Source organism: Callorhinus ursinus, unplaced genomic scaffold (genome assembly GCF_003265705.2).
Source record: "Callorhinus ursinus isolate GAN/ISIS: 27379988/994484 unplaced genomic scaffold, GSC_fseal_2.0 scaffold82, whole genome shotgun sequence".
Classification (NCBI taxonomy): domain Eukaryota; kingdom Metazoa; phylum Chordata; class Mammalia; order Carnivora; family Otariidae; genus Callorhinus; species Callorhinus ursinus.
The window spans coordinates 1,457,274-1,468,710 of NW_027397144.1; the positions used below are offsets into that span (position 1 = coordinate 1,457,274).

An 11,437-nucleotide genomic window follows, 5' to 3' on the forward strand; every position below is an offset into this window, starting at 1 on the left:
TCAGTTTCCCCCAACCGAACCGGGCCAGCGCTAATCCCCGCTCCCAGGCTCGGAGCGTGTCGGCGGCTCTGCGCATGCCCGGAACGCGGGAGCGGAGGGCCTGTTATCTCTTCTGTGTCCACAGGGTGGCACTTCCTTCCTTCCTTCCGCCTTTTGTCTTGGGAAGGTTCCAAAATGCCTCTGGGGGTGAGAACTGAACTGACCGCACAGGAAGCGGCCCGGGCCCGCACGCGGGCGGTCGATAATTGGTTGATTGACTGACTCCATGCTCAGCCGCGTGGCAAACGGGACAAATGAGGGTAAATGGCTTGGCAAACAGAAGGGGCCTGGAGGTGGCCCGAGGATGCAGCGAGGGGAAGGTGGCAGGACTGGGGGAGGGGGCGTCCCTGGGCCAAGGGCACGCATGGGAGTGGCCAGAGGTGATGGAAGCTTCTGGTGTCTGGCTTCGGCTGCTTTCTGTTAAAGGACTGATGACCGAAATCCTTCCTCGGTCCCCGCACGGCGCCCCCTGCATGTAGCCAGCGCCCATTTCACAGATGGGAAAGGGGAGGCTCGGGTCACTGGGCTCAGCTCAAGCAGCTCCGGGGGGCGGGGGGGAACCTAGTTGCCACGCCGTGGCTTTCCCTACTGGCTACGAGGGGTAGAGGGGATGGATTCTTAGGGCTCAGAACAGGGTCCCGTATCGGAAGGCCCCAAGTCGGACTCCCCGGTCTGTGGGCTCAGCACCAGAGCTCCACGACGGTGCTGGTTGTGCAGGGGTAGAGGCATTCTGCAGCTTGGGGGCTGTCACCCCCAAGGACAAGGTGGGGGGCTGGCGGTCCTGTCCTCAGCTCTGAGGGCTCAGTAGCTCTGGCCAGGACAGGGTGGGTGGTGGGAGAAAGCTGCTCCCCTAAGCCTGATACCCCCAACTCGTGTCCTCTGCTGCCCCCCACCCCCACCCCTGGCAGCCCAAACCACAGCTGCTTGCGGTGAGTCAGGCTGGAGCCTGCGGGGCTGAGCCCAGGTCTGAGGGGCAGAGGGGAAGGGGAGGGCTGCCCGCGCGCCACAGCTTCCCCAGCCAGCCCCTCCCCCACTGCGGGGGTCAGCGCCTCCTTCAGTCCCCCAGGAAGTGAATTCTCCGATGAAGGATGAGGGAGAGGCCGAGGGCTCTGAGTGTGGGTGAGCCCTGGTCACATCAGCCAACCCACGAAGCAGGGCAACCGAGTTGGGGGGGGGTTGGAGGCGGGCAGCCCGGGGGACTCCTGGGTCTGGTCCAGCCCCCACTCCAGGCAGCTCGGGTTCCAGCCCTGCTTCCTGCCCTCGGGGGAGGGGCTCCCTCCTACTGGAGCCCCACCCTCCCAGGCCCAGCTGCTCTGCTAATCCTGGCCTCTGCTCCCACGCTGTGCCTGGGACGGAGGGGGGTTAGCTCGCGGTTCACAGCAAGACCAGCCCCCTAGAAACGCTGGGCTACTGCAAGGTGGCCTGTGCTAAAAGGCTGTCATCAGGCTTCCTTTTCCTGGGCCCCAACTCTGGTCCTGCCTGTAATCTGAAATCCTCTCCAGATCTTACAGGGTACTGCAGGCTCAGCAGGATCAAGCCACCACTCCCTACTCCCGACCCTCCCTGTGGGATCAAGCCCCCTGCTTCAAGGTTCAGGCCTCACAGTTCCCACAGGCCGCTTGGCTACCCCTGAACACCCGCCTTTGCACTTGCTGTTCCCTCTTCCTGGATCAGTCTCAAACACTTTTGTACCCTGGACACTCAAGTCTGGGCTCCAAGGACCCCGCCTCCCCAGAGTCTCTCCCAACAGTAATAGCATTTATCACTAACTGCAAGTTGGAAGTTCAGTGCCCAAACTCTGGGTCCAATCCAAAGCCTGGCTCTGCCGCTGTGAGAACTTCACGCCGATAACTGGTGCACTCTCTGTGACTCAGTTTCCTCTTTCTGGACCCATGAGTCTTGACCTCCACTGCAGTGTGGCTCCCTGATGGGGGGAGGGGGCGGGGGGGGGCTGGCCCGCTGGGTCACAGATGCCCAGGCCACATTTCTGAGTCAGTTGGGGAGGTCGCGGGAGGTCCCGGGACCACACTCAGAGAGTCCCCAGGAACCCAAGCACTGTCATGAGGACGCCCTGCGACCGGTCTTTCCGGCCTCTCCCCAGCCAGTCCAGAGAGATCAGGACATGGCCTCACATCCAACAATGGAGGTTTGAATCCAGCCCTGGACCCCTGTCCCCCAGGCACATGCACTCACCCGCCCTCTTGATCTATAAGCTACGAAGAGCTCTGAGCACCGCTCACACCGGGCCTGGGGGTGGGGGACACTGGGTGGCCCCACCACGGCGATGAAGTCCTGGGGGTTTAGAGGAAGAGGTTGAGTGGGCCCCTCGGAGGCAGTCAGCCTTGGGACTGGACCCGGGACTGCCCAGTGTGAAGGCCTTAGGTCTCCCTCGAATTCCCTGGGCTCTTTCTCCAGAAACACCAATTACAAGCCAGGTCAGCTGGGCCTTCGGATGTCTGACTCGTGGCCACCTATCTGTGATGACTTTATCTGGAACGTCAGCTTTGCAGCTCCAACACAGGCGTGGGTTCGTCATTGCTTGGCCTCTTTCTACCCAGGTCACCTTGAAAAAGGGGCCGCCACCTCTGAGGCTGTTCCTCCGTGGACCCCACAGCCTCACTGTGGAGGTTCAGACTCCCGGGGTGTCACTGTCCTGTGACTTTGGGCAGGTGACCAGACCAGTCCATGCCTGTCGCCCCATCTGTAAAATGAATTCTCTTTCCTGGCTTGGGATGGCGCTGGGCCCGTGCTGGCCCTGAGGGGGTGCAGGAGGAAGGGGGTCAAGCCTCAGCTCTCCAGGCGCAAAGTCAGTGACCTGGCTCCCCACTCCCCGGGCCTGGGGACCCGAATCTCTGTCCTCCCTCAGCCAGGCTGGGCCAAACCCTCAGCAGGCCTGTGGCCGGCCTCCAGAATTCAGGAGCTGGTGACCACCACTGCCGGGGCAGCTCTCAGAGGAAGGCCGAGCAGGAGTGGGGGTAGGGGTGCACACTGGAGGCCGTGGGCCTGAGGCTGTCCTGCCGGCTGTCCCAGGCATCCAGCCAGCACCGGGCAGTGAGTCAGGGCCCAGGCATGCAGAGGGCCGGGGCCTCTCCAGGCCCCTGTGAGCTCAGGCACCTCCCTAAACCCGCCCGCCAGGCCACGTTCCTTACCCGCTTGCTCATTCCTTCAGCCAGTCCCAGGGGGCTGCCTGGGTAGACAGAGGTACACAGCCACTCTGAGCCTGGGTTCATGCAGCCTCCCCGAAGGGACCTTCTTCCTCTTGGAGAAACAGCTCCAGGCAGGCCAGCACCTCCTTGGCCTCCTTCCAGAACCAAGCAAAGCGATTACTTGGAGGGAGAGCAGGCCCATGGAGGGCTTTAGGGCCCGGGCCTGGGCCAAGGGCACTCACAGGCTCTGGTCTGTAACAACCTCCGCCCCCCCACACCTGCTTTGTCTCCCAGGCAATCTGCGTCTGCAGGTTTGCTTGATCCACTACAAGGATGCGTGCCTCATTGCCTGCCCCGCAGCTCAGCTGGGCTGGGTCGATTCGCACATGCTCTTGGGGCCCCCGGGCGGGGTGCACTCCCGGCACCTTCACCCATGCCGTCGAGCAGGTGGAGGCCAGCTGCGTTAGCGGGAACGCCCATCAGGGAGACAGCTATTCATCTGACCAGATGTGGATGCCTGGCTGGTTCTTGGCTGAGGCTGCAAGGTGTGTGGGGGGGTGAGGGGGTGCTGCCTCGTGCATGCTCCACGTTTGTCATGACTGAGGGGGTGTTCCTGGCATCTAGAGGGCGGGGGTCAGGAATGCTGCTAAATGTCCTGCATTGTCCAGGACAGCCTGTACCGCAGAGAATGACTGGCCCCGATGTCCCTAAGGTGGGAAAACCCTGGTCAAGTTCAAGTCTTTTGCCCTTTGGAGACCGACAGTACAAACAGGAGGCTCTGCGCCTATTTCATGCCATAAAAGACCCTACCGATCTTGAAAATGAAAACAGCTCAGGAGGGCTTATGAGAACATTTACTCGAACACGTAAAACTGAGGAAGCCCTTGGCATAAAAACAGGGCCTCTGAAGTTCGGGGAATTTTTGTGAACCGAATGAACTGGCCCATTTCCCTAGATAGAGCCTGACAGGCAGTCTTCCTTGCCCCAGAACCTCCAAGGGTGACCTGAATGGACTGTGTCTAGTGCCCATGATGTGCTCAGATGCTGCTAGAACTTACTGCTCCATCTGCCTAGAATGCCTCCTCTCCAATTAAAAACACTTATCGTGGGGCGCCTGCGTGGCTCAGTCGTTAAGCGTCTGTCTTCGGCTCAGATCATGATCTCAGGGTCCTGGGATCGAGTCCCACATCGGCCTCCCTGCTCAGCGGGAGGCCTGCTTCTCCCTCTCCCACTTGCCCTGCTTGTGTTCCTGCTCTCGCTGTGTCTCTCTGTCAAATAAATAAATAAAATCTTTAAAATAAAATAAAATAAAAACACTTATCGTAACATTGCACCTACTAGAAACAATTCAGTTATACAGATGTGCACAAAACCCCAGACCAAAGGACCCAGAGGCTCGTGTGACCGTAACAAATCTACTGACCAGGCTTTACGTTGAAGGCAGCCAGTTAGGTTTGAGGGGAACCTCCTTCCTCTTCTCTACCCTCAGGCAGGCAGGCTGGCCGTAAGCTTCCCATTCTTAGTGGTACCCCAAATCACTGAGGATGGGGGGTAGGGAGACACATAGATTGGCCTGGGTTGTATGGTGCATCAGTTAGATTTACTTTAGCTGTGGGGCGCCTAGCTGGCTCAGTCAGTGGAGCATGCGACTCTTGATCTCAGGGTCATGAGTTCGAGCCCCATGTTGGGTGTGTAGAGATTATAAATAAACAAACTAAAAAAACCCAAACCAAAACAAAACAAAACAAAAAAAACAGTGGCACACACAAGATAACTTAGTCTCCCCCCACGTAAAGAAGTCCAGTACTGGGGCACCTGGGTGGCTCAGTCCGTTGAACGTCTGACTCTTGATCTCAGCTCAGGTCTGGATCTCAGGGTCATGAGTTCAAGTCCCATATCGGGCTTCTACGCTGGATGTGGAGCCTACTTAAAAAAAAAAAAAAAAAAAAGTCCAGGGGTGCCTGGGTGCTCAGTTGGTTAAGCATCTGACTCTTGATTTCGGCTCATGTCATGACCTCAGGGTCGTGGGGTTGAACTCTGCACCGGGCTCTGCGCTCAGCCCAGAGCACACTTGTCCCTTCCCCTCTGCTCCTGCCTCTGCTCGCACTCTCTCTGTCTGAAATAAATAAATAAGATCTTAAAAAAAAAAAAAAGTCCAGCGCTGCTGATACCCGGTTCCATGGTCATCGGGGAACCGGGCTCCCATCCACCCTAGAGGATTGCATCCCACCTCTCGTGTGGCAACGGGACTGCCAGGGCTCCAGCCTGCACCTCCAAATTCCAGTTCTGGGCACACTGTGGCACTCAAAGATATGCCCCGAGTCAACACAAAAGGGCCCAACTCGAATCACAAATGACAAAGATGCAGGACATGTCCTCATACACTACAGCATCGTTCCTACAGTGTGGCCGTGACGTGAAGCTGCAGGTCTAGCCGCAAGGGCAGTTCTCCAAGGTTACCTAGCCAAGGCCAGGCCAGCACTGAGGCCGAAGGCCAAAAGAAACCCAGTAACAAACCGCACTTGTATGTAAACATTTAATGTTCAGCTCATCTCACCACTGAGGCACCGACCACCCACCACAGCTGCTTTGTGCTGTGGATGGACATGTCCCCGAGGCTCCAGGCTACCAGTCCGTGTCCACCAGGCTCCAGAGATAGTCGCTGATGAACTTCTTGGAGAGCTGGGTGCTGTCCAGGTGGATAGGCTGGGCGACACTGGGGCCATGATGGACTGAGGGCACAGATGTAAGGAAGCCTGACACACACAGCGCCCCCCCAACCCCGGGACCCCAGGAGCAAAGGATACTGCCTCTGAAAAACTTGTATGATGATATTTAGAGACCAAACGAGATTTCTGTGAACAAAAAGTTAAATTCTGATAATGTACTATCTTTTTAAAAAATTGTGGTGAAATACATGTAAAATATACCACTTTAACCAGTTTTTAAGTGTAGCGCTCAGCTGACATTAAGTACACGCACGGGGTTGTGCAACCATCCTCGCCATCAGTCTCCAGAACTTTCCATCTTCCTAAACTGGAACATGGACTCCCCTCCCCCTCCCCCCAGCCCCTGCCATTTACTTCCTGTCTCTGTGGCTTTGACTCCTCCAGGGACCCCTCCTGTCCGTGGAATGAGATAGCAGTTCACTTTTTGTGTCTGGCTGGGTTCATGTGTCATGTCCTCCAGGTACATCCGTGTTCTAGCATGTGCCAGAACGTCCCGCCCTCCCTTTCTAAGGCGGAATACTACTTTAAGGTGTGGATACACCACAGCGTGCTCGTCTAGCAATCTGCTGAGACATCACTGGGTTGCTCCCACCTTTCGGCCGTTGGGACCAACACAGTCATGAACACAGGTGTACAAATATCCATTCGAGTCCCTGCTTTCCATTTTTTTGTGTTTATGCCCAGAACCAGGACTGCGGGGTCGTCTGGGGATCCGGGGGACCTGCGGGACTGCTGTCCACAGCGGCTTCAGCACCTCACATTGCCACCGGAGCACCAGGCTCCACTTTCTCCACAAAGGATACTGCCTTTGACCATCCCCGGCTCACTCTCATAGTCCCACTCAATTTTACTAATTCGGTGATAAAGTTGAGCCACATACCTGAACGAGAACACAAAAAAAGAGACAAAGAGAGAAAAGAAAGTCACCCCGGCAGAGACTCCAACTCAGCTGCAAGACCGTGCCCGACACTGGCCATGCCACCCCACACACGCTGGAGGGACCTACACGGCCGAGGGGATGGTGACAGTCGTGTCTTCGTCAACTTCCCTCTCCTGTCTCTCCAGACTGGCCTCGATCTCCTTGAGCTCCTCCAGCTCTCGGGTGAGCTGAGTAAAGCAGGCAGTTAAGGTCACCTCACTCTGGAGGGGGGCTGCCCGCGCGAACTCCAGCCATGGGGGTGCCCAGGGCCCCCGGCTCTAAGCCCGGTGCCTAGCATCCACGAGCAGGCGTCTCCGGGGTGAGCCCGAGGCCCCGCCGCCGCACACACACATGGAAGGATATAGGAGGCTGGCCTTCAGACGGGTGTCCTCCTCGCCGGCCTTCCGAAGCTCAGCTTTGAGCTGCTGCAACTCGACACCCCCGTGGTGCGCCCGCTCCTTCGCATCAAGAAGGCTCTGGGCCACTTCTTCCTCCATGGCCAGGATCTCTGGGGGGCGGGGGGAGGGGGAGAGAAGGTGGAAGCCCTTCAAAGCGGTTTCTCCAGGGTCTGCCCTTGCCCCATGAGGACAAAGGGGGGGGGGCGGTTCATGCACCTGAGGTCTCAGCCACTCCTCACTTCCCTGTCTACGGCGCCCCAACCTGCGATCCTATTTCCAAAAGCCCACCACTCAGTTCCACCCGGACCTTGTAAAAGTGCTTCCATTTCACCAAAACACATTTGAATCCTTCAAAAAAACAAAACAAAACAAAAGCAAAACGAATGAATGAATAAAGAAATCAACCAACCAACCAATCAATCCAGTCCTTCGTTGCACACCTAGTCTTAACTTACAATGTCACGGTCAACCTTGTTGCCCAAGCAAGAAGCTTGGCACTCACTTCCCACATCCAATTAGTGATCCAGGCCTGGCCAGCCCCCTCCTCCTGGCCAGCGGCAATCCCCTCACAGGTCCCTCCAGTACCACCTAAACGGCCTCCTCCTTGCTCCCTGCTTGCCGGTCCCTTCTCTCTGCCTCCAGTGTGGCTGCCTTAGAGACCAAATGTGAAGTCACTCCCCTGCTCGAAGACCACCCATGGCTCCCTAGTGTCTCCACGATAAGGTCCAGGTCCCTCTGAGCACCTTCACCTTCCCCGACAGCCTTTCTCCCTGCTTTCCAGCCCACCGTGTACTCTTCCCTCTGCTCTGGCCACAAAGACACCTCATCATTCTTCAAACAAGCCCCATTTTTCACAGGCCTGGGCCTCCACCTGCCTGTCCTCTGTGGGATGCCACTGTGCTCCTGCCCATTGCATACTCCTGGACTCAGCCCTTAAGACCTCCTGGGCAGTGCACAACTTGGGCAGCTGGACACTCTCCTCCCCCTCCTAGGGCGCGGCCATGCTTCCATGACAGCCCCTCCAGCACGGAATGATTCACTCCTCCTTCTTCCTCTAATCAGGCATTGCATCTTACATTCACCATAGATCGCCAGCACCTACTCAGAATAAACATGCTTTGAACAAAACATCCAGAAAGATCAAAAACACCCTAACAAGGTTACCATGTTTCTTCCCATGAAGAGACCCGCCAACTCAGAGAAGACACAGAAGGAAATGCTTCCCAAAGGGCTGGCGTTTAAGTGTTTACAAACTTACATTAAGTTAATTCTTCATCAAAATAGTACATGTATATGGCTGTGAAAACTTAAACACACACAGGCACACCCCCCTCCCCAAGCCTCTCCACCCCTCTGAAGCAGCCACTTTCAACTCATCACTGTTTTCTCTGGCATTGACCTTCACATTTCTAAATAATTTGCTTATGCTGCTATTTCTTGATTTGTCTGTTTTCAACAGTGCCTGCTGATTTCCTGTTAGGATAGCGGAGGGACTGGCTCTCTTCTGCAGCCTTCCGGCCCCTTCTCCCCTCACCTTCCCCACAGACAACCGAGTCACCTTGGATTCTTCCCTGGGAGTGCCCTCCTCCCTCACAAGCCTCTGAGGGAGGTGGCTTAACGCCTGCCCCCACGGAGAGGTGAAGGACAGAAGCCCCAAGATGTTCAGTGACTTGTCCACAGGCACTTAGCTCTGAGGCCTGGATCTGAACTGGATCCCAGTGTACCAGCTCCTTGGTACACTGACTCTTGTCTCGCCAGCCCCAACTCCACCCATTCTGCTAAAACCCAGGCAGTCTGGGTGATGCCATCTGCTCCCCAAACCATCGATGGAGGGGGAGCGCATGGAGTGGGGAGGAGAGAGAAGAGAGAAAAAAAAGAGAGGAGGCGGAGAGAAGGGGAAGACTCAGACTGGGGCATCCTCCACACTTAGAACAACCTCCAAACACCTCCCGGGGGGCTCACTCCTGGCAGGGCTGGCGGTGGCTGACCTCACCTGCACCACTTTCTCCTGGGTCTCCAAGTTCACTCTCAGCTCGTGACCTTGGCATTTGTAGTCACCTCTGCCAGGAACACGCTTCCTCCAAGCCATCCCCTGCCTAGCTCCTAGGTCATTTCAGTCTCAACCCAAACAGTATCTCCGCATGAAACGTAACTGTAAAAAGGCATTAAAAACAACAACAACAACAACAAAAAAAAACCCTGGCACCGAAACCACTGTGGAAAACTGGATGACAGTTTCTCAAAAAGTTAAATATCAAATTACCATGTGATCTAGCAATTCCACTTGTGGGAAAATACAAAAAAAGATTTGAAAGCAGGGACCCAAATAGATATCTGCACACCCATGTTCATGGCAGCATTATTCACAATAGCCGGGGGCTGGAAGCTACCAACTGTCCATCAGTGGATGAACGGACAAACAAAGTGAGGTATGTCCATACACTGGAATAGTATTCAGCCCTAAAAAGAAAGGAAATTCTGACACGTTACAACGTGGACGAATCTTCAAAACATTGTGCTAAGCGAAATAAGCCAGACAGAAAATGTAAAAAATAATAATAAAAAGAAAATAAGCCAGACAGAAAATTCCAGGATTCCACTTTAAATGAGGTCCCTAGAATAGTCAAATTCATAGAGACAGGAAGTAGAATGGTGGGTGCCAGGGGCTGGAAGGGAAATGGGGAGTCAGCGTTTAATGAGTACAGTTTCAGTTGGGGATAATGAAAATGTTCTGGAGACGGATGGTGGGGATGGCTGCACACTGATGTGAATGTGCTTATTGCCACTGAACTGGACACTTAAAAATGGCTAAGTGCTATCAGTGGTCCCATTTCATAGACGAGGACACTGAGGCTTGGGAGGCAGCCACTGGACTGGGGCCGCAGGGCTCATGAGTTACCTGAAATCCAGGTCGCAGGTTGGGCGAGCCCCTCACCTGTGGGAGAGGCTTGATCTAGCCCTCTCTGTAGCATATTAAGATATTTATTAGCAAAGCTTTTTCCCCTTAGCTTTAAGAGTCTTACACTTGAAGGTGTCTTCGAGTCCATGTAAATGGTATTATCTATCCACTTTCCTCTCCATGTAAAGCAGGGGGCACCTTACCAGCACCGATTTATATAATCCTCACCATAGCCCTGGCTCCCTCCCAAGCCTCCTTGGGTTTCTGCTAAAACATCATCTTTTCAGAAGGCTTTCGCTGACCTGCCCCAAAACATCACCACTCCCTCCTATACAACCCAGTTTTTCTCCTTAGCCCGTCACCTCCTTACTTATCCATTTTCCTTGTTTATCCTCTGAGCCTCCCCCCGCTCCCCGCTAGCATTAACAACCCTCTCACGGTCTGTTTTGTTCTCTGCTTCTAACCCAGAGCTGGTACTCTACCTGGCACACGGCAGGTGCTCAATAAAACAGCTGAACAACCTCAGTAAGTGGGGATGCTGGGATTAAAACCCAGCGCTTTGACTCCTGAGCCCCACTTCGGACCCCAAGTCCCCCAGCTCCTGCCCACGGAACGCTCAAAATTGGGCCAGACCCTGAGAGCTCCTATATTCACCAACTAACTTCCTGGGAGGTGGCTGCCATCCTGAAGCCCATTTCACGGGCGGGGAAACTGAGGCTCAGAGGAGGCAGTGTCTACGGGAGAATAGGGCAGGGATGGGGGCGCCCAGGAGGAAGGGTTTTGAGGCGGACCTGCTGCCCCCTGGCATCACGCGGACCCGGATCCCGGCCGCTCCCAAGCCCTGACCTCGCAGCCGTTGCTCGGCGCTGTCTTGCGTCTCCAGTAGCCGCTCCACCACCTGTTCGTGGCGTCCCAGTAGCCGCCGTTGCTGCGCTTCCGCGCGGTTGGCGCCCAGCAGGCTCAGCAGACCTTGGCTCACTTCTTCCATGTCGCGGAAGGCAGCCATGACTACGCCAGGACCATTCCCGCGCAAGTTTAACTGCCCGCAGGGCCCGCCCCTTTCCCGAAGAGTCCCATTTCCATTGGCTTGATTCTCCGTCAGTCATCAGAGAATGGGCGGGAGGTAGCTTCAGGTCTGGCCTAGTGCGCCTGCGCCAGCTCCTCCGTCAGTCTCCGGCAATGACCAATGGGCGGAGAGAGAGAGAGAGAGAGAGAGAGAGAGAGAGAGAGAGAGAGAGTAATTCCATAAGAGCCTGTGTGTGTGTGTGTGTGTGTGTGTAATTCCATAAAAGCCTGTGTGTGTGTGT

At 55.7% G+C, this 11,437-nt stretch overlaps 1 protein-coding gene across 1 annotated transcript; it reads right to left on the reverse strand.

Moving 5' to 3' along the window:
- Nucleotides 1-5,707: 5,707 nt before the first annotated feature.
- SPC24 (SPC24 component of NDC80 kinetochore complex) lies at nucleotides 5,708-11,206 on the reverse strand. The gene is made up of 5 exons (XM_025863071.2): nucleotides 10,977-11,206; nucleotides 7,197-7,341; nucleotides 6,921-7,025; nucleotides 6,718-6,794; nucleotides 5,708-5,917 (listed from the first exon to the last, which is right to left on the reverse strand). Exons 1-5 carry the CDS (start codon nucleotides 11,134-11,136, stop codon nucleotides 5,811-5,813), a joined length of 594 nt encoding a protein of 197 aa, XP_025718856.1. The 5' UTR covers nucleotides 11,137-11,206; the 3' UTR covers nucleotides 5,708-5,810.
- Between the last annotated feature and the right edge of the window lie 231 nt (nucleotides 11,207-11,437).

Excerpts from the sequence above, each read along its gene's own strand:
- SPC24 (XM_025863071.2), bottom strand. The coding sequence starts at position 11,136 with ATGGCTGCCTTCCGCGACATGGAAGAAGTGAGCCAAGGTCTGCTGAGC. Across the intron at positions 6,795-6,920 it reads GTCACCATCCCCTCGGCCGT|GTATGTGGCTCAACTTTATC; the intron begins GTAGGTCCCTCC and ends GTTCTCGTTCAG. Across the intron at positions 5,918-6,717 it reads GCCGGGGATGGTCAAAGGCA|TCCATCATGGCCCCAGTGTC; the intron begins GTATCCTTTGTG and ends CTGTGCCCTCAG.